General features: G+C 47.6%; 1 protein-coding gene across 3 annotated transcripts in view; it reads right to left on the bottom strand.

Moving 5' to 3' along the window:
* Positions 1–22,734, bottom strand: part of ITGB5 (integrin subunit beta 5) — a 780,917-nt gene that overhangs the window by 279,403 nt on the left and 478,780 nt on the right. For all 3 annotated transcript variants that reach the window (XM_078682057.1, XM_078682058.1, XM_078682059.1), the window contains one exon: positions 1,307–1,441. In XM_078682057.1, coding sequence (XP_078538183.1) covers positions 1,307–1,441 — 135 coding nt within the window. The remainder of the gene's footprint in view (positions 1–1,306; positions 1,442–22,734) is intronic.

Raw genomic sequence — 22,734 nt, 5'->3', positions numbered from 1 at the left:
TCTAAGTGGGTGCCCCTCTAAATATTTATTCTGGACCCCCTTGGCAGGATGAAAACGTTTTATAGCGTGGGTGTATCGGAGAGACTAAATCTACATCATCCTATTCGCTGGTAAATGATAGGGTGTTGGAGATTTGGGTGTACATGCATCAAAATAGACAATAGCAATTCTTTAATTGCAATTTTTAAACAATCGCTATTACCTATGCATGTAGGAATCGCAAAAAATTGTGATTCCTACACATTCCTTAATTGTGACTCGCAAATTGTGACTCGCAAATAAGGTATTCATTCCCATTCATTCCTATGGGCCTGGAGGACCATAGGAATGAATGGGAATTGCATGCACAATTTGTGAGTACCCAATAGGTACTCGCAAATTGTGCATGCAATTTCAAGGGTGCAAGGGTGCCAAAAGGACACCTTGTTGCACCCCTGAAATTACAATGTATCCACATATTGCGCACACACATGCCCCAAGGGCATGTGTGTGTGTGTTACATGGCACTTTGAAAAATGCACTTCAGTGCATTTTTAAAAGAAATCACAAATTACCATCAACTTTAGATTGACTGTAATTTGCGATTCATATTTGCGAAATAGCAATTTTTGTTTGTTTAATGCATTGCATTTAGGGAATCGCAATTTGTGATTCCTTAAACGCAATCGCAAATTAAGAAATCGCAAACTTTGCAATTCCTTACATTGCGATTTTTGCATTTGGTCTGATGCATTCCAAATGCAAAAATACTGGTCGTAAAGGGGCAGATTCTGCTAATCTGCCCATTTGCAACCAGTTTTTATGTTGAGGCATGTGGCCCTTAGTCTCTCCGATACACCAGTTTTAATATTCTTTCTTTCTGCATTCGGGAACCCATTTCATGTTAAACTCTTTCTTTAAAAAAATACATGTATACGCTCCACCTCGAGCGTTGTTCGATGCCTTGTGTAGAAGCGGCCCTTTGATGAAGCAGGCCACTATTTAGTGGTTGAGGGGAATTTTAATAACCCTAAGGATTTCCCAGTTATTCTCCCCCTAGACCTTTTGTATATCATAGATTCCCATATCCTGATTCGGGCAACTGGTAGTTGAGAATATAATTCCTATTTTCTCCTTTTTCTGTACTTCAAATTTGAGCCAGAGGCAAACAGGTCAACAGTTTTTCTAACCTGCAACAATATATAGTGGCGTTCAGCTACTAACATGAATGGTGCAAATCATACTAGCTGAATTGATAATGTTATGTATTTTTACAAACATCTCTTTCAATGATACCTCATATATAGAGCCTCATCATCAAACTTACAGTGTCTCCAATTTTGAGATCCCCACATTTTCTGAGTCCAGGATGTGAGAGTCCATCTTGACACGTGGCTGTGAATCCCAAGCTGATATCATCCGGGCTGTCTCCCACTGTTAGTTCCACCTTAGACCGAATATTCTGCAAAAACATCAGAGGGGAGTAAGAAATATGAAGAACAGAAGGAACTTCAAAAGTATTCCTATTCCTCAGTCCAACATTTGGGAAGATCAGTTCTTGGTTTAATTTACCAGAGCAATGCACCTAGCCGTTTTAATGAAAAGCCATTCGTTTCCTGGACAAAGATGTTTGGCAATTTCGAGATTAACCGAGAAGAACTGTTCTTAGAAAGGCAGACCATGTGCCAAGAATCTGGAGAGTGCTTTACAAGGAACCTTCTTTATGCAGCTGGAGAAGCACAAACATAAGGTGCTATGCACAGAACAGTATGCTGAGAAGAATTTGCTGAGGCCCAATTACCGTAATTGGAATGTGATGGGATGCGGATGTAGGAAACATGAAATTAAGGTTGTACTAGACAACGATGTGTAGTTGAGTTTTAACATAATTACATCACAAATATTTACAATTTGATGCAATCTTTATAAGACCACGTTATCAATGTTCCAAAAGACGTCTTCATGCTTTAGTTCATCATTTTGCTGACATTTCTAAATTAATAGTAACAAATGCTGTAAATATATAATCTCTTTTTTCCATTGACCCATTCCCACATGCCACAATTGGCTGTGCCATTCGTGCAATTTTTTATGTGAATGTGGAAAGCAGTGATCTGGCATTTCTTGGAATACTCACAAAGCCAAATACTTAATAGCGCACTTTTTATTGAAGTAGTTTTGGCTGTTGAGGCTCTATAAATCGTTCAGTCTGCCATATGTATTAAACCGCAATATGATGTATTAGAAATATATTATAGAGATGAGACAGAAGAGCAGTTGTGAATTAGACACAAGGTAAAACACATGAACAATTGCCATGCATATCCTGTCCAACAATGCATTACATGGAGTTAGGTAGGAAAACTGAGCTAAGTATTCAATTCAGGTCTCCAAACTTGGGAAAAAGACTTACTCAGTACTGGGTTGGCTGTCGTTTAATTCTAAGGCTAAGAGCCTGATTTAAATCTTGGTAGATTAGGTCCCGCCATTGCTTTTTCAACGGTCTTTCCGTCCGCCGGCTTGGCGGTCCGCCTGCCCTATTTATATGTTGGCTGGTCCAGAAATGAAAGACCGCCAGAGTCCTGTCGACACCTTAGCAATATTCAACTGCATCGATGGTGGTAAAAGCAGAAACAGCTGTTGGTGGGACTGCAGCCCAGATTCCTGCAGTCCTGATTCCGATGTGTCTTTCTGCCGTGGCAACTGTGGCGGGAATTCCTCCTACTTCTAGTTGGCAGAATTGAAGCGAATGGGGTAAAAAGTACCTTTTTTCCTCCTTCCGTTTCCGTCTTGTACCTCATCGTCCAGGTACCTCCTTTGCTGCACTGACTCCGCCAAAGGACTCCGTTGTCACCGCGATCTATGGTAATCTACTTGTACAATTGTTCTATGTATTGTGTACTGACAACTTCAGTAGCCTTGTGTGCTTCTACATTGCTTTTACATGCAACATTTTTCTTACGTGTAATGCAGTAGTGTTCATTTTCCTACTCATCAAGGTAAAATGAACACACCTCTATTAACACTTAACAAAAAATATTGTTGTTGTGGTGCTTTCGGATGTTGTGCTTGTGGGTGTGCTTTCAATAGAGGGTGTATGCTGGTTGTGTGGCATGCTATATATACAAAAAAAGGGCATAACACATTACCTACATATACATTATGACATATGCACAATATATATGTGTAGTAAGATAATGATGAGTAGTAATTAACTAACTCCACACCACCATGGCCTCACTCTGTCAAGACATTGCCACCAAGAAACCGCTAGCACAAAGGAAACAAGTAAATCTGCTCAGCAGAAACCCACGGGCATGACGGCAACAAAGTAATGTTAGCCAGCGGAGAAGACCGATACGGCCTTCTATTTATTGCCGCAACATCTAAATTTGTTGGGTCAGACCGCTGTCTGCTTGACGGAGTACTTGGGACTGCTGCTACGGCAGGTCCGCGGTAGTTCCGCCAAGATCTAAAGCAGCCCCTAAGATAGCCACCAATGATCGAGCTCCAGTTTATCCCTACGAGCAGCAAATACATCTCGTACCCACTGCTAAAAGAGTGTGTACATGACTTTGCAGCATAAATACTTGGCCTGCCCAGGCTGGTTGTCACATTATTAATGATAGGACAGAGAGGAGGAACCAGAAACCTTTTTTGGCTTGGGAAGCAGAAAAGGACCACTTAAAGGGTTTCTCTTAACAACATTTTACATGCTAATTTCCAGCCCTGAAACTAAAACATAAAAGGGGAAGGCTTCAGGCTGATGTGGTGGAGCCTGCTACTAAAAGAATTACCTAAACGGCGATGAACCCATAATAAAGTTCCCAGTTATAAAGATTTCTCATTCCTGCAGCCAGTTTTTTAGGTCTCGCCTACACGAAAGCAAAAAGCAAAGCTTTTTGCTGTCTAGGGCGAGACAACTTATGTAGTCACTTCTGGGGGAATGAGTACAGCAAAGTGTTACGAGCTTCTCCTGGCGGAGATTTTATCTCGTGGGCGCGCACGTCGCCGTGGCTCATATTTCCATGTGCACACAGGCAGCCCCCACACCCCTGCACACAGATTACACAGGCACACGCTGCAGCCCCCCCACCACACACACACATACAGACACGCACGCATACACACGCCGCTGCCCCCTACCTTCCCCCCCTGTACAGACACACACCCCCGCCCCATGCATCGTGAGATCTGCCATACCTTCAGGGGAAGGAGCGAGAGTGGCAGCAAAACCGGCAGCTTCCCCCAGACCGGGGGAGCATCCCCGCCAGCCTCCGCTAACATCGCTGAGGGCTGCGGTTGCAGGCCCCCAGCGTAAGAAACAGCCCCGCACACTGTGAATAGCAAAAGGGGACGAGATTCATGGCGCGCGACACGGCACAGGGAGGCGGGGCGCGCCACGCCTCCGTCGCTGGCTGGAACGTGTGCGCGTGCTCCGCAGCCTCTCGCGAGCACGCCTCCTTCTGGTTGTGGTTTCAATGTTCGATGCAACGGAACGGAACAGGCTTGCCGATAACATCTGCGGTCTGCAAGGTGATCGGCTTGTATTTATTTATTTCCCCCTCCAATTGTTACATTACTTTAAAACGCGGCGCACGCTTTAGGCATCCCACTGACTTTATTTATTTATTTCCCGCTCCACTTTTCTCGTGAAGCCCAACGCTCCATTCCTCTCCCTTCTCAACATACTCTGTTACTGCCCAGACACGTGCAGTAACAGAGTATGTTGAGAAGGGAGAGGAATGGAGCGTTGGGCTTCACGAGAAAAGTGGAGCGGGAAATAAATAAATAAAGTCAGCGGGATGCCTAAAGCGTGCGCCGCGCATTTGCAATGCAATAGGTCTCGCATTTATGCGAATCTGAGCTATTGACATTGCAAAGGACAATGCCTTTTATTTACATTTTAAAAACGAAAAGTAAAATAAAAGGCATTGTCATTTGCAATGTCAATAGCTCAAACTCGCGTAAATGCGAGACCTATTGCATTGCAAATGCTTGTCTTAACAAGGAATCCTAACCACTAGGGAGTGTGAATTGGAATATTACTACTAGAACTTTTTTTTTTCTTTTTTGTGATTTAGGAAATGGGAGATGCAGATACATACACATTTAAAGAGAGAAAGTACACAATTAGGAAAATACAATAAACATGTATAAATACATATTTTGATATTACGTGATAGCTGGGCTAAAGATGAACAATCCATTGCTTGAAGCAGCCCCAAATGTTTTGACCCATTCTGCATGCTTCCCTACCCTTACATTGGTAAATCAAGTACTCTAATTGCAAACAGGCTATATAGTGAGCTTGTCATTGCTGGAATGTTGGGACACCAGCGTCTAACCATGCTGAAGCGATACAGGTAAGCACAATTATGATAGCTACAAATATTGCATTTCTAAATATAGAAGTATTGTCCATTTCTAGTATGATTAATAGGATTAATTCTGAGGTCGAACAACCTGCTGAAACAATTTGCTCTTAAATAACAAAAATCTAATTTATGAAATTTTGAACAGCTAGCAAACATATGTACGATGCCAGCACAAGGAAGTAAGAATCCAGGGCAGTAATCAAGGAAATGGCATCCCCATTTATATAATTTAGCAGGGGTGTCAAAGATTAGAGTCTTATAATGCTGTATTATGAGGTTTGTGGAGAGAATCTTAGTAGTTTATACTGAAATTCAGCCAACTGTATATCAATGTTCAGTGTATTGTCCCAGCTCTCTGTCTAAGTCTCATCCACGATCATTTTAGAAACAAAATATATGATAAAACCCAATCATTTGATTTTTACCATCAGCTATACAAGATACCAGCTTACAAGGTGTCATATTGAAATAATCACTACTTGCGTTTGAATAAAATCTCTGATCTGCAAGTAACATTGGAACTCAACATGAACAATGTTTGAGTGACAAAGCCAACGGGGGAAGTAAAATCTGGGAAGGTCACTTTGACAAGAGGTCTGAAAATCATGTGAAAGCTACACCTTTTATACCCAAGTAAGAAGGCCTGGTCAGAAAAATATGAAGGATCACAGAGTCAAATGCCCTCGAAAGATCTAGTAAGATCAAGAAGGAGCAAAACTGTCCACACTCAAGTTACGAATGTGCGATAGACAATCTGTTTGTCCCTGGGAAAATAACAGTAGAAACAGGAGATTGAGAATGTTGATTTAGTAGAGAGGCCAGGATAGAAGAGCTGGTATTTACCATAATGCTATAATAAGGTTACACCGATCTACTGAACTCTCAGGGCCCAGCTACTTAGATGGAACCCCCAGTTCCTCAGTTGGCAACTGAAAAGATTGCTGCTGTGAGATTAGGAGTGTTAAAGATCTTGAGCACAAAAAACATGAGTTTAGCCTCCCTAATCTCACGTTTATTGCCATTTCACTTTGATACTGAATCGTATTCTCTCCACTATTTTTTTTCAATAGCATGAAGGGAGCAATTGTGCACTACTAAGCCTTGGCAAAGCAATCTACAAGAAGGGCAGGTCTGTTTAGTGGGTTTATTGATCTTAACAGTTTACTAAGTACCATGGCTTCATTTCATCAGTTCTGATTTGTGGGTTATTCTCTAGTCTAACAAAGGGTATCTTCACATCCTCTATGCCAACATGGCATAAATGAATCAGGATGTGCTCCCTTTATCTCTTCTGTTAAAGATAATCATGTCCAGGTGTCCATGAGCCAAAAAAATGTAATTGGTTGCTATGACTTTTGCAAGTGATGAACACTAAGGCCCTGATTCAAATGGCGGAACCGCCACAGTTCCGACAGGTTTTCCTTTTCTGACCGCCTGTCGGTACCGCAACATTGACCAGCATTGCGAGCACCACCGTTGGGATCATGATATCCATTTCTGCCTGCCTGTTCATGGTGGTTAACCAGCAAGCAATAAGTTGGTGGAAAGGGACCTTGGGGAACCGTAGCAGGCTCCCCCTTCAGCCTGGACACTTTCTCTTGGAGGTTGGGGGCACCTATGGTGCCCCCCTACATTTCTATGCACCATGTAGCAGGTACCACATGGTGCCTGCCACATAGTGCAGGGAAATGTAAACAGTGCCCTATTTGCAATGCTGCGGATGCTGCAGCCAGCAGCACCCGTCGCAATGTAAAGTATGGCCGGTGTGACCCCGTGGTGACGGTCGCATCGTAATGCGGGGGGGTGGGTAGGCCGCCTCGTAGGCGGCCGGTCCCAATACAGCAGTGATGGCGGTCGGACGATAGTCTGACCGCCATCGTAATACCCCTAAGGGCCTGATTATAACTAAAGAGGTCCATTGGACCACTGTAGTCGCGTTGGTTGGACCACCACTGGTCTGCTGCAACCACCGAGGATCCCTGATCCCGCAGCAGTGGCACAGCGGTCTTAGAAAGCAATATGCTGGAGTTGCCAATGCAGCACCGCTGAGCATAATATGAGTAGCCTGACTGCGGCCCTATCCATGACGCTGAGCCCGCCATAGACCGCCGCTGCAAGACCGTCCGCACAGGAATAACTCATAATCCGGCAGGAGATCTGACGTCTGGTTCGGTAGTCCTGCAGCGGGGCACTGGCGCGACAGTCCACCAAACTTGTAATAAGGCCCTAAATCCATAAGGTGTAAAGCAAGGGTATTTTCAAACTTGGTACAAGAGGCTGATGTTAAAAAAAAAAAATGTAAGAGGGGACCTGAAACAGGATCTAAAATGGATTTTTTTTACATACAATGCTGTCTCTAGGTCTTTAAAACAGTGCCTAATAAATTACTGATGAATGTTAGATTAAAATTCCCTGTTTGTATGATCTACAAATGCCACTCTAAATATGAGCAATGTTTCAAGTACCTTTTACAGCTGACCTTATTAAAAACTAGGGGAAAAAGGGGCAATAGTTGCTTGGTACTTAACACAGTGTGGCCACAACCATCATGAGAACATCAGTAGATCTGACCTAGTAAATCGAGAATATAAGGCACATACAGATTGAATTTTGCAGCATTTAGCACTGCCCAGTAATTATCCGATTCTCCGTTACAAAGGATGATACCTGCAGGGTGACCACAGCAAATTAAAATCACAGAGCAAACTAGGGATTCTGTCCACGCGGGCCAGCTTCACAGCCAATGACTATTCTTACAATATCCTCGTGCTTTTTAAAGAATATTGTAGTTGCTAGATCTGGGATTAAGTGGTGAAAACTTGCACTCAAAGTTCAAGTGTGACAATAAAGCAGGCATTTTTCTAAATAAATAAATAAATGTGATAGTGGAATGAGACTGGTTCCCTTTCATGTACTCTGGTCAAGTCGTCAACAATGGAAGCTAAACATATGTTCTATGAACACCTTTCTCAGTCGTTCACCATAAAAAAAATAGGGAAGGCAGAACCAAATTTATTTTTCAGGTCTCAACCTTGACATTTTCTCATTTGAGGACCAAGGTTCATATTTAGACGCATTTTGTGGACCTGAACCTCCAATTTAACATCACGTCGATAAAAAAAATACACATTCTGGACACGCACTGCGCATTATAAACATATTAGTAGTCAGCTCAGACCATAAATGCTCAGAGAAAAACAGCTTTTGTGTTAAGCAATGTTCTGCCAAATTAATTAGGAATTCACTACAGCAGGCAGTGCCCTGTGACGAACGGGTCGAAACAATCCACCCAGAAAGCGACAAAGAAAGAACGCGGCAAAATGAAAAGGGTCTGAGGAACCCCTTCCATAGGGGGGTCTGCCCTTCCCGGGTAACCAATGGGCTGCGACTGCCGGCTGCCATGGGGTCATTTGTTGTACACGCTCTGCAGCAAAGGAGGGTTGCACCGCAGTTCAACACATTCCAAGAATAGTACATTCTCGGAAACCGAAGCTGGGGTTCAAAATTGAGATGCGTTTAGGGTTGCCACATTTCCCAGAGAAAAATATCGGCCATTTGTTCAGGTAGGAGTCTGCATAGGCCCAGACATGGTACTTAAAAAACCGTTATATATAATCTTTGTTTTTATTTTTAACATTGTGTTTATATTTTTGTTAACTCTAATTAACCCTGCAATACCGCATACACAGATTTGAAGTCATGAAAATCGTCGATCTTTCTTATACAGCAGGAACATGGCAACAAACACAATACCCCTGCCCTGATGGCTGATGGCAATTAACTAGGATATAAGAAAAATATTATAAATAGGATGTGGTGTAACGGGGGACAAGGTTCGAGTCTTGGCATCAGCTCAACATCCAAGGATTCTGGGGAAAAAACACATATCCCAGAGCCTACCAAATATGAATGTGTCCTCGTGTAATGTAACTGGTGCTTATTTAAAGTGCTCCAATACCTTCGGGTCGAGTTTGAGCTATATAAATCTACACACACAAAAAATCCATTCTCATAAAAATCAATCCTCAATTGCATAACATCCAACTCAGCCACAAGGCCTCACAGTCTGACCTCGTTACCTCTTGGTCCCACCCTTTCGGACATTACAGTCCCACAAACACATGGGGTGGGGGTGGACAGAACTTGCCTATCTGTCTCACACACCCTCTTCTGTTCCTCCACGGACACGAAACAGGTGTGAGTAGGGGTGGATGGGCTGAAATTCTATGTCAGGACAGGAGGCTCCGATTATGCTTTCTCATTTCTTTATTAGAAATGCTCAGCAGCCAATAGAAAAACAGTATATAAAAATAAAACTAGCAATACCCATGAACCTCTGGGTATCACATGACATATCATAGAGTCAATGGTATAAAAGGTGCCATAGAGAATACCGAATCCTCTTTCTATGCTGCTCCGCAGCCAGTTGAAAAATCTTTTTATTAGCAGAGTAGGCATGAACGTTACACCGTATTGCAGCATAATCATAAAAAGAGTATTTCTGTACGTACACATATATGTCAAATATCTCAATAGCATTGAACATTTTCTATTTTGTTGTCATACATCCCAATTATATACATTCTTAACTCCCCCCTCCCATGCCCTCCCTCTCCCAGCACTCAGCTAGTTACTTTCGATGTACATACTACATGGCTACAATTAGCACAGTGTCACCACCTGGTTTAATTCACCACGTACCCCACGGGGACAATGTATTGTACAATAATTCTATCAGGTCCTACCTGTGCACCTAGAACCGTTTGTCCTGCCGGTGCGTGTGCCGCTATCAGTCGCTTAAGGGATCGTATTAGCTCCCTTTCTGTCTCTCTAAATCCAAGCAACGGATGATTCTGAGTCTGACTCAGGGTACCCACCAGCCTCAAAAGCCCCTAGTGTAGTATTCCATTCGAGGGAGGATAGGTTCTTCCTTATGCCCTTCCGCTCCTCGCGCTGTAGTGTCTCCCCCTCTGCTCTCCCCCATCGTATCACCTCTGTCCTCCACACTTCCGGGTTTGGCGGACTAGCCGACTTCCAACGCATTGTTATTGTGCGTTTTGCTAGTAGGAGGGCTAGATCCGCGAATCGAGTGGAGACACTTTTTTTACGCTCTGTAGGTCCAAGCCCTAATACAGAGTAAGCCAAAGTGGCGTATGGTTTGGAGGGTGCCAGTTTAATTAGGGTGTCGTGTACCGTGGTCCAGTAATACCCCAGTTTCGGACAATCCCATAACATGTGTATCAGACGCGCATTCGCTGCGCTGCAGCGAGGGCAACTATCGGGTGTATTGGGGAACATTGTGTGCAAGCGATGCAGCGTTAGATACGCTCTGTGTAAAACCATTAGCTGTATGAATTTAAATCTGGGGTTCCTTGATACTTTTTTGGGGAATTTGAGGATACGTTCCCATTCTTTATCTCTAAACAGCCTCCCAGTATCTTCCTCCCATTTATTTCTAAGAGGCTGCAGTGATAACGCCCTTCCGGTTCGTATTCCATTCGTGAGCCATTTCGTCAAATGACTGCCGGTTCCCATGAGGTATTGCATTGTCAGTAGCAGGTTTGTGGGGGGTTCCTCACCGTGTGGCGCCCATGTTCTAGCTATGTACCCACGCACCCGGGCATGTAAGAGGAATGTTCCCCTGGGGCATGATGAGTCTCCCGAAAGTCCTCGAACGACATAACTTGGCCATCTGTAAATAGGTCCCCCATCTGCGTAACCCCCGCTTCCCGCCATGCACTGAGTGTGTGGTTCGAGAGCAATTCCGATCCCAGCGGAACTCCCAGGAGTGGTATCGTGGGAGCATATGAGGATGCAGGGGACGTGTATTTCACCGCCTTCCTCCAATATGTGATCGCTAGTCGAAGTAGGGGAGGTGTGTGTCCGGGGACCTCTGCCCCCGGAAGCAACAGGGTGTGGACTGAACCTCTTGACCAGTTCGTCTCCGACATGCCAATTTCATGTAGGTTGCGGCCTGCCAGCCAGTAGGCCAGCCATTGCAACTGGCATGCATAGTTGTATGCCCTAAAGTCCGGTACTCCCATTCCGCCTGTCACCGTGGTAAGTTGCAGTTTGGGCAGACTAATGCGTCTCCGTCCCGACCCCCATATCAGTATAGTTAGTATTGTATTCAATTTCGGAAACATAACAGCTGGGATTACAAATGGTAGACCAGTGAAAAAGTAAATTAGTCGTGGTAGCACTACCATCTTAGATATGGCTATTCTGCCTGCCACTGACAATGGTAGGGCAATCCAGAATTTAACCTGCGATTTTAGCGCTGCAATTGCCCGGCCCAGATTGCCTTCAATCATATCCCCAGCTCCCCTATACACTTGTATCCCGAGGTATCGGAAGGTTGACTCCGCTATCTGGAAGGTGTGCGGTGTGAATGACAGTGGCGCATTTGTGCCCGTGTCGCTGAAGTGGAAGCCATAGGATTTGGGTTCACTAATAGTGAGGCCAGATAGTGCGCGGAAGTCCTTGAAAATACTAGGGATAGGGTCCAAGTCCCCCCTCAAATTCCGTAGGTATAGGATAATATCATGCATAGGCTGAGACCACATGCACCGTTCCGGTTCTCAGTATGCCCCGGTGTTGCGCCAATGTGCGAAGTTTACAAAGCAGCGGCTCAAGTGCCAAGATAAATAGGAGCGGGGATAGTGGGCATCCCTGTCTGGTGCCCTTCTCTATGGCTAGCTGTTCCGAGATGCACCGGTTTGTGCGCACCCGAGCCGTTGGATGGGTGTATAACAATTTGACCCAGGCCACATATTCTGGCGGTATTCTAAAATTAGCAAGTGTTGCAAACATGTAGTCCCACCGGAGGGAGTCAAATGCCTGTTTTAAATCTAAGGAAATACACCTCTCTGTCCTCTCATGCGATTGTTCGCATAGCAATAGTTGGCTTAGTCGTCGCAGATTCATGGCCGTGCTTCTGCCCGGTACAAAACCACACTGGTCGGGGTGTATAAGTTGTGGGATGTATTGAGCTAGCCTCGTCGCCAGGATCTAACTTAATATTTTAAAGTCCGTGTTTAGCAAGGATAAGGGTCTATAAATGGCCAGGTGCATTCCATCCCTGCCCGGTTTCAGTAGCGAGACTATTAAAGCCTGTAGGGACGTCTGTGGTAGAGTGTGGGTACGCAGCGCTTCTTGATATACTATGTGAAGGCGCGGGGCTAGCAGGTCGATATAGATCCCATAGAATTCGGCCGGGAGGCCGTCCGTTCCTGGGGTTTTATTCCGCGGGAGTGAGCGAATGGCTTGTCGCACTTCAGAGAGCGTAAGAGGTCGTGCTAGTTCCTCTCCCTGTCCGTCCGCTAGGCGCAGCAGGTCGAGTCCCGACAAACTCTTCAAATGCTGCTTCTGAGAGGTGTTGGTGTGGGCCATATAGCGTTTCATAATAGTCCCTAAAGGCGGTGTTAATGGTTGTTTGTGTCGTGGCTTGAGACCCCTGTGATCAGTGACCTCTAATATAGGCATTTCTGTTGGGACATCTCTCACTATACGCGCCAGCAGGGACCCTGATCTGTCTGCTTGTGTATGTTGTGTGCATGTGTATTCTCTGTAATCTAGCACACGCAGTTCCTCTAGAAGTTCAGCATGTTGTATATTCGCCTCTTTTAGTGGTGTGAATGGCAGGTTTGTGCCGGCAGCTTAATTTTTTAACATAGCCAGGCGGCCTTCCACTTCCCTGAGTCTCTCTACTACATTCCGTCTCATACCCACGCTTGTTCCCATTGCCTCCCCTCTGACCGCCACTTTAAAGGCATCCCATTCTATCTGTCGAGAGCTAGCAGTGTTCGCATTCACTGTGAAATAGTTTGTAATTGCCTCTGCAATGGACGTTTTGAATACAGTGTCTGCAAGTAGCTCTGTGTCGAGGTGCCATGTCGGTATAGGCGTTGGGACCCTGCCCCATTGTATTGTGACCTCTACTGGGTTGTGATCGGAGAGAGTTTTCCCCATATGTTCCGCCAATAGAACTGCATCTAGTAATGGTTTGGCACAGAAAATCCGGTCTATCCTGGTGTGCAGTTTATGGGGCGGGGAGTAAAAGGTGTATTCCCTATCCAGTAAATGTGTACAGCGCCATGCGTCAGCTAATTCCCATCCCTCCGCCCAGTGCGCTAGTGCGTCTGCCTGTCTTCTGCTTTCAGTGGCCTGTAAGGGTGGATGCGATCTATCTAATGTTAAATCCAGGACTGCATTAAAATCCCCGCCTACAATCCAATGATATTCAACCCAGTCCGCCAGGACACCGTTAATGGTCGTCAAGAAATCTGATTGGCCTGTGTTCGGTGCATACACACTTCCTATGACAATGGGGAGGCCATCTAGCAGGCCACGGACAAACACATATCTGCCCTCTGAGTCTTTTCTTTTCTCCACCAATTTAAAGGGCACCGAGTTCCTGAGCCATATAGCTGCCCCCCTAGAAAACACAGAATAGGAGGTGGCAAACAGTTGTCCCTTCCATTTCTTTTGTAGTTTTACGCTCTCCGCACCGTTCAAATGTGTTTCTTGGAGGCAGGCCACCATCACCCTCCTTCTATTGAGTTGTGCCAAAAGTCTATGTCTCTTGTGTACAGACCCCATACCCCGCACATTCCAGGTGCACATTTTGTAGTTATTAAGGGTCCCCATCATTGTCCGTGGAGGTCATGCCCAACGGGCACCGTGCCAGTAAGGCCATGTGGAGGATATGTATATAGCTGAGTGCCCTCTGAACTTGCAACCCCTTAACTTCAAGGTCCCCGAGTAAAAACCCCCGAGGTCCAAACAGTTCTGCCCAATGTGGGCAAAAGTTAAATTGAAACATGTCTATTTGTTGGGGGGGTGGGGTCCACTTACACTTGCCCAAGGCCTATCGATGGGATTACAGCGTGCCCCAAGCTAGTGTTTCCCCTTAATCCCCGCCAACCCACTTCTGTCCTTGCATGAGTCTCATACTTTACCGACCGGGGTCTTCCATGTTTACACTCAGAATTCTTCTGCCGCTTGCGCTGTGATTTTGGGAAACTGCTGTAGGCTGTCCGCAGAGCCAGAGACCTCCGTCTGTGTGCTGCCCATGTCGGAATTGTCCCTTGCATTGTGAGCAGCTATTGCAGCCGTCGTCAGTTGGAATGCCCCCGTTGATGTTCCAGAGTGGTCCGACTTCATCTTCCCGCTCTTCGCCGGTGCGTTCGAGCAGTTACCTCCTGAGTCGTTCCGTTTCCGCTCCTCAGGGCGTGAAGATCCTTCGCCTATGTCCTCTTCGAACGGTTCCTGTGGGTTCGGGGGTGTCAGAGTTACCTCCATCCATTCTGCCGCCTCCTCGGGGGTGTCAAAGAAGTATGATTTGTTTTCGTAAAGTATTTTAAGACGAGCAGGGAATAGCAGAGCATACTTCAAGTTTCTGTCTCGCAATTTGCGTTTCACTCCCATAAACGTCAATCTAGCTCTCTGCACCGCTGGGGTGAAGTCAGGATACACTGAAATGGTTTTATCTTCGTACCTTATCGGTGCCTTTAGTCTCGCCACTCTCAGAACTGAGTCTCTGTCTTTATAACTTAAAAGGCGTGCTATCAGTGGTCTCGGTGGCGCTCCTGGTTTCGGTGGTCTTGCCGGCATTCTATGCGCCCTTTCAACACTGTATAGTGGGGTCAGTTCCTGTGGGCCCACAAATTTCTTCAGCCAGTCCTCAACAAATTGCGTTGGATTTTTTCCCCTCGCTCCGTTCCTGAATTCCTAAAATGCGCACCTATTGCGGCGAGCCCGCCCTTCTGCATCATCCATCTTGTCCCATAGTAATTTAATCTGCTTCTCCATATTCTCTAACTTGGTAGAGTGGTCCGTCTGTTGAGGTATGAGATCATCAAGTGCGAGTTTGTGTTCTGACACTCTTTCGGCTAGCTTGTTATGATCCGCGCTGAGGAGCGTCAACCCTGTCGCCATGTTGTCCATGCGAAGTTTCAGTGCTTCCCATGTAGCCTTTATTTCAGCTAAGATGAGGTCTAGCTTCGCGTCTTGCGTGCACTTGCCTGTCGGTGGTATGATTTCCATGTTGGAGGAGGTCAACGGGTCCTCCGATCCAGTGGATTGGGTTTCAGCGTTTGCGCCTTGATCTTGCACTTTGTTCCTGTGTTTCCCCATAGCTCTCGTCTGCAGGGTGGCGGTGATAGGGCCTCTCTTGTCCTAACCAGTCCGGCGATCGCCGGCTGCCGATGCTCCTTTCCTCTTGCTTCACCGGCCAGCACTTTTGTCCAAGCAAGGGGGGTGTCTTGCAGGGTCGGGGATGTATCTAGTCCAGCTCCCTGGTTTCTTAAGTGTCTCAGCCCAGCTCCCGAGGCATGTATGTCTGCGTCAGCTCCTGAATTAGTAACGCTGGTTGTGAGTAGGGCAGCGCCGCATCCAGCACTACAGGCTTGAACGCCGCTATGTCCCTCCTCCTTGCGAATGTTTCCCTGGGGGGCGCTTTTATCGATTGTGCGGTGAAGCGCGTGTAAACTCACCACCATGTGTAGCAGTGCGCTACGCTATTGGAATGTCCCGTTGTTTTGTGGTGCTCTGGTAACCAACACTGTAGCAGCCCCTGCTCGATTCCAGGTTCCTTAGGGTCGCCGCGGTACTAGTGGTGGCAGCTTCGGGTTGGCAGTGATCGGCAAAATGGCGCCGATCTATGCGGTTCAATTGTTGCAGCGGGCGCTACTCTGGTGCAGCTCTGGGGCCCACTTCGGCGTTGTGCACAGACCCCTGCCCATGTGCGAGGTCTCACCTCAAGGCGCTTTCTCTCCGTAGTCCGCCCGGTGGTTACGCGCCTTCGCGAGCCTTCCGATGCCGTTGGTTAAGACACCGCGCACATCTGCCCTCAGCAGGGTTCCGGGTGTCTTTACATGCGCGGGTGTACAGCCGCTTCCGGCGCCCACGCTCTAGTGGCTCAACCTGTACTTTCTCTGCGGGGCAGTGCGCCGATCCGCTGGTTCCCGCACTACGCAGCGTCCGCTGTCTTCCTCCAGCTCGGCCCGGCTAGGAATTTAGTCCGCGGCTGCACCCGGAGACCCAGGCCTCACCAGCGTCGCTCTCCTCCTTCAGGCACAGTCGGAGTGTAGGACACGCAGCCGGTCGCCGCCAGTCGTCCACCGCTGCGGCGATGACAGGGGACTCGAGTGGGTCGACAAAGGTCCCGGGGACACAGGATAATTAGCAGTTATTGGACGGAGCTAACACGCTACACGTCCGCCATGTCCAGCTCGTGGCCACGCCCCCCTGCTCCGCAGCCAGTTAAGTCTACTTTTCATATAACTACTTTGCTATTGTTGTTTTTTGCTTTATACTGCTTTGAGTGCTTCCTGCTGCTATCGCCTCCTTAGCGCTGTGGTTACGCGCTGCCCAATATCTTCTTTTGCCTTTCCGGCGCTTCGTTTCTTTCATTTGGCTCTTTCGGGCTCTCTCGCGTTTTGGCGGACTCGCGTCGCTTCGGGGAGCGTGTGGTCACCTTCCCGGGTCGGGCGCGCTGCGCCCGTGCCTTCTTTGTCTCTGTGGAGCGGGAGAAGGGGCTGTGAGGCTCGCGCGCTGAGCGTGAGTACTCTAATTACTTTGCTGGCAGGCGGCTGATTCCGCGCATGCGGGCGGCCATTTTTTCTGTGTTTACATCCGCATTTCACAGATTTCTCAGAGAACGTCAGCGTTTAACCGCTTCCAGCTCACTGCCTGCGCATTTCAGCCCATATTACGCCCAGGGCTGCTGTATTTTCACCCTGGGCTGTATAATTTTCATAGGCATTGCTTAGAGTGGCTTATTGTTGGCAAGCCCTCCCTCCAACTTATACCTTGTGTTACGCAGCAGGTTTCTTTGGCCTGTTTATTCAATTGGCTTGCCTTGGGGTGGTCACTCCCCCTGCATTGTGCCTTTGGCATACCTGTCTGTTTTCTCCTCTGTGGGCATTCAATTTTACACTTTGTATAAACATGGAAGATTATTTTGAGGAGGAGGATTCTTATTATTATGAGGAGGATGCCTCTGGCTCCATGGAGCAAGATCTTGTGGAGGCTTTAGATCAACACGTTGTTAATAAAGCGCTGGTCCGCGCTATCACTCCATTGAAGCGTCATCTTTCACAATATGCACAGCAACAGGGTTGGTTGCCTTCTACGTCCAGCCGTTCTTCCACCTCTAAGTCCCCCAATAATCCTCACAGGTCTGATTTTCAACGCTTGGCAACGTCGTTGTCCAGTGACCAGTCCACGTCCAAAGCAACTAAAAGGGCATCTACGTCACAGGATGTTCCAACAGATTCCGATGGTTCTTCTTCATCTTCCTCTTCGGCCCCTGATGTGCCGCAGCCATCTAAGAAAGCTCGCAAAGAGCGCTATGTTGATGCTCCAACGCACCCTCAGCTCCTCACCTTTGAACCCTCTGACATCGTTCATCCGAATTCTTCTTGGCTCCCTTCCTGTGGCTGAATATGTTCAGGCTCATATTCGTCAGCCGCCCGAGAAGGATGTCAGGGCTTGCCTCCGTTCAGAGTGTCCCCGCCCTGATTTGGCTGACAATTTAGCCGACACTCCGGAGGTTGACGCTACTATGGTGACCTACCTTAAGAAGTACTCTAGGGATCCTAAAAAGGGCATCGACAGAGCATGGCACTCCTGCCAGGATAAACTGCTGGATCTCTTGGGCCCTCTTACAAAGATCTTGGACCTGGGTTTTCAGGCCAAGGAATCATCACCTCTCGTGGATCCGGATGACTTAATTGAGTGGTCTCAGAGAGCGATTTGCCAATTGGGAAATGCCAATTGCGCTATGTCCTGCGAGCGTCAGCGCTCCATTTTGCTAAAGCTTGATCCTAAGCTTGCTGAATTGTCATCATCTGAATCCGGTCCCTTAGCTCAAGGTCTACTATTTGGTCAGCCCTTCTTGAAAGAATTAACGACGTTTGTGGCAACTTTTAGTGGGCTTGATAAGGCTCAGGCATCGCTCCGGAGAGCCTTTCGCCCGGTTTTTGCACGGGCCGGACGAAACAGGGGGCGATCGTTCGGCCGTGGCTCCAACCAGAATTCACAGCGTGGATTCCAGTCCCACGGCGGCGGAGGCCAAGATTCAGGCTACAACAACCGAGCCTCTTTCTATCCCTCCCGTAAGGGGAGAGGTCAGTACAAAAAAGGACGCTACGGCGGAGCCCAAGGTGGACATTACGATTCCAACACTTCAGGTGAGATTAATCCCTGCTTCAGAGGTGGTCTTGGGGGGCAGACTTCAATTTTTTCTACCAAACTGGCGTCTGATCTCCAACGATGCATGGGTATTGGAGATGGTTCAGGGTTACAGGATAGAGTTCTATCATGCCCTACATCAATCCCGCCCGCCTCCTCCCCTTGTTTTCTCCCTTCAAGAACAAGAGTTCATTTCAGCAGAGATCGAGTCTCTTCTGAAAAAGGGTGCCATCACTCCGACTTCCCAGCATCCACAAGGCTTTGCAAGCACAGTTTTTCTGGTCTAGAAAAAGGGGGGCGGGTCCAGATTAGTACTCAATCTCAAGGAATTCAACAGAGGGGTGGTTTATCGCCACTTCAAAATGGAAGGTATCCATCTTTTTGAGGGATCTTCTTCGAGAAGAGGACTGGATGGTCCGTCTCGATCTGAAGGACGCTTACTTGTCGATTCCCATTTACGGGCCGCACCATCGGTTCCTTCAGTTTCGGTGGCAGGGGACTTGGTTCGAGTACAAGGTTCTCCCGTTCGGCTTCTCGTCGGCACCCTGGTGCTTCACAAAACTTCTGAGGCCTGTCGTCGAATCTCTGCGAGCTCAGGGAGTTCGTCTAATCATATATCTGGACGACATTCTGATCATGGCGAATTGTGCTCACACACTCATGATGCATCTAGAGTGGTCTGTCAATCTCTTACAGTCTCTGGGTTTTCTGGTAAATCCTCAGAAGTCTGTCTTCCTTCCGTCTCAGGTGATGGAATTTCTGGGTTTCCAGGTCAATTCCCTCTCTTGTCAACTCCTCTTGCCCAATCAAAAGATTTGCGACATCAAGAGAGATTTGAGTTCCTTTCTCTCCAAACAGCTTGTATCGTTGAGATCTATAGCTCGAGTAGTCGGTCTGTTGGCATCCTCGATTCAAGCAATTTTCCCGGGCCCTCTGCACTACCGGGCACTTCAGCGTTTGAAGATCCTTCATCTCCAGAAAGGCCTTCGCTATTCAGATCTGGTCCCTCTTTCAGAGGAAGCGCGGTGGGAGATGCAGCGGTGGCTAGCCCACATGGATGCCTGGAATGGGCGAGCCCTGTTTGGTCCGTCACCGAAGGTAGTGATAGAGTCCGATGCCAGCCTGTGGGGCTGGGGAGCCAGGTGTGGACCGTTGTCAACGGGGGGTCGGTGGTCTCAACAGGAGTTGTCTCTCCATATAAATTGCCTGGAACTCCTCGCGGGATCCTTTGCGATCCGTTGTCTTTCTCCCCGCCAATCCAATTGCTGCATTCTTCTCAGCATGGACAATGTTTCGGCAGTGCGCTATGTAAACAAACTGGGCGGAACGAGGTCCAGGATTTTGGCGGAGATCGCCAAGGATTTCTGGCATTTTTGTCTCCAGAGGGAGATCACTGTTATTGCCGAATACCTCCCCGATTGCAACAATCTGATTGCGGACTGGAACTCGCGTTACCTTTGGGACTTCAGCGATTGGAGGTTTCATCCGCGCATATTCCGTTCTCTCCTCCGGGTTTGGGGCCAGTGTCAGATCGACCTGTTTGCCTCTCGTCTCAACACTCAGCTTCCCTTGTTTTACAGCTGGAGACCGGACCCGGAAGCCCTGGCCACGGATGTATTTCTGCAGACCTGGCCACCGCTCCTGTGTTACGCCTTTCCCCCGTTTAAGATGATTCCCAGGGTCTTGGCTTGCACACAACTTATCGGTCCGAGCTGATTCTGATCACTCCTCTTTGGAGGGCTCAGGCTTGGTTCCCAGTACTCCTGGAAATGTGTTGTGCAGTTCCGCTCCTTCTTCCCCAGAAGTGGAATCTCTTGTTGGATCCTCTCGGCAATCCGCATCCCCTGATCCAATCAGGCAATCTCTTCCTTCTGGCATGGCGAATTTCGGGGCTCGCTGGCACGTTCCAGGCCTTTCGCGAGACGCTACCAGATTCATCAGCGAGGCTTGGTCAACCAACACTCACAAACGCTATATAGGGTCTTGGAAGCGATGGTGTGATTGGTGTGTTCAACGGGAGGCGGATCTCTCTTCGGCAGATGTCTCTCTGATCATTAATTTCCTAGCTTCCATTGCCTCTTCTGGTCTGGCTTATCGAACGGTTAATAATTTCCGTTTGGCCATTTCGGCTGGTCATATACAAATTGATGGTAAACCTGCAGGTGAGCATCCGTTGATTTCCAAATTACTTAAGGGCATTCGCCTGGCGAAACCTCCTGGTCCCAAATACGTGACCCTGTGGGATGTTTCTATTGTGCTGCGTTTTTTGGAGGCCTGGCCTTCAAATTCCTTGTTGTCTCGCAAACAACTGTCAGCTAAACTGACTATGTTATTGTGTCTCGTGTCATGCAAACGCGTGTCTGATGTGCGAGCGCTGGACCTAGCGGGTCGCAGTTTTACGCCTGAGGGTGTTACTTTTGTTATTTCCAGACTCACAAAAACGAATACCTCCTCGGTTACCTATCCTTCTTTTCCCAATAATCCCAAACTTTTTTTTTTTTTTTTAAACTTTGTTTATTGGTGGTTTTGTAACAAACAGAACCAGACAAAACATACAATGCGACATTACAGTGGCTGGATTACAGAGCTCATGGATCATCACGTAATTCAAATCAGGAAGAGTGGCACAGCATATGATATCAAGGCGTCTAGGGCATCAACATTGCAGTAATGGGCAACTTCTATGTCATGAGCAGAGACGGAACAGTGACATCCTGACACAAGGGATATGTAAGAGGGTAAAATACATTACATCAAGGGATCGTCAGGGACATGGAAATATGCATGAGCAAACCAGCCATTTAGTGGCGACGTGAGTGTGGAGCAGAGTGATACCCGCATTCATAAGGCAGTACAGTAACAATATGAGCATAGGCAATACAGAATCAATAGGCGAATGAGGTACACTATGCCAGGCTACTCCCACCATCCCCAGCGGGATCCCCCTCCGGTCCAGCATCTCGAGCCTCCTGGAGATAGGCAACCAGAGGCTGCCAGATGTCTCTCGGTTTGCTAGATATTGGGAGCAGGTCAGCAAATGTTGTGTGTTGTTCCTGACTATGCATCATATCAGCGAGCCAGTCTTGAATTTGGGAGCCCTGCCACGTCCCCATCTGCATGCTATGCGCCTTTTGGCCAGGAGGAGCGCAACGTCTACAAACCTTCTGCACTGGGAGGGAATCTGTGGTGTGTGTCCTAGCAGCATCAGTAGTGGGTCCGGTGGTATGTATGACCCAATCATAGCTGTCAGGGCAGCGTGTACTTGTTGCCAATAGGTCTGTATGGAGGGGCATTCCCAGGCAAGATGCAGAAAATCCGCATGCTCCGCGCGGCAGCGGTCGCAGCGGTCCGTGTCAGATAGGTGAAACCTAAATTTTTTAACGGGGGTATAGTACAAGCGCTGTAGGTATTTGTAATGAATTATTTTGAGCCTGCTGCTCGCAGATATGTGAGATGTAAGGGTACAGCAGTACGTCCATTGTTCATCAGTGATGTCGACAGCCAGCTCAGTAGCCCAGCGCGTCCTCGCAGAGGCTGCCGGCATCAGGTAAGTCGCTCGGATGTGGCGATACATTCCCGAGACCAGGTGTGAGCCATCTCGCGAGTTCAGCAGAAAATGAAGCGGGGGTGTAATAGTAGGCTCTGTAGGTAAATACCTCGAGGGGGGTACGAGCATGCTCTTGAAAGAATGCCTCAGCCGATTTAAAGTGACCCGCTGTGAAGAGGTCGCCCCAGCAAGAAATCTTAAGTGCTGCACAAAGGTTCCGGAAACCTGTCTCCTGCAGGAGTGCAAGCTCGGGGTGATATGTCAAGGGCAATAGGGGAGAATACAATAAGTCACAATTCATTTTCTTGGCCAGTCGTCGCCATGCATCAATCGTACAAGTGACCGACGTATGAGGTGTCGTTATGACCGAAGGCTGACAATGTAGTAGGCCCTGTAGAGGTAGGGGATCAGCAATCCAGTCCTCCACTGCCAACTGAGGCATAAAGGGTGTAGGATGGAGCCAGTGGTAAGCAAAGTGTGCCTGCGCGCAGAGATAATAGACCTCGAAATCCGGGAGGTCAAACCCCCCTTTATCATACGGTAGGACCAACGTTGACCATTTAAGCTGCAGGCCTTTGCCTCCCCAGAAAAGGCGACAAAGCTCTGACCTCAGTGTCTTGAAGAAGTAGGTTC

This window comes from Lissotriton helveticus, chromosome 3_1 (assembly GCF_964261635.1).
Source record: "Lissotriton helveticus chromosome 3_1, aLisHel1.1, whole genome shotgun sequence".
In the NCBI taxonomy this organism is placed as follows: Eukaryota; Metazoa; Chordata; class Amphibia; order Caudata; family Salamandridae; genus Lissotriton; species Lissotriton helveticus.
This window is presented reverse-complemented; position numbering and strand designations above follow the sequence as displayed.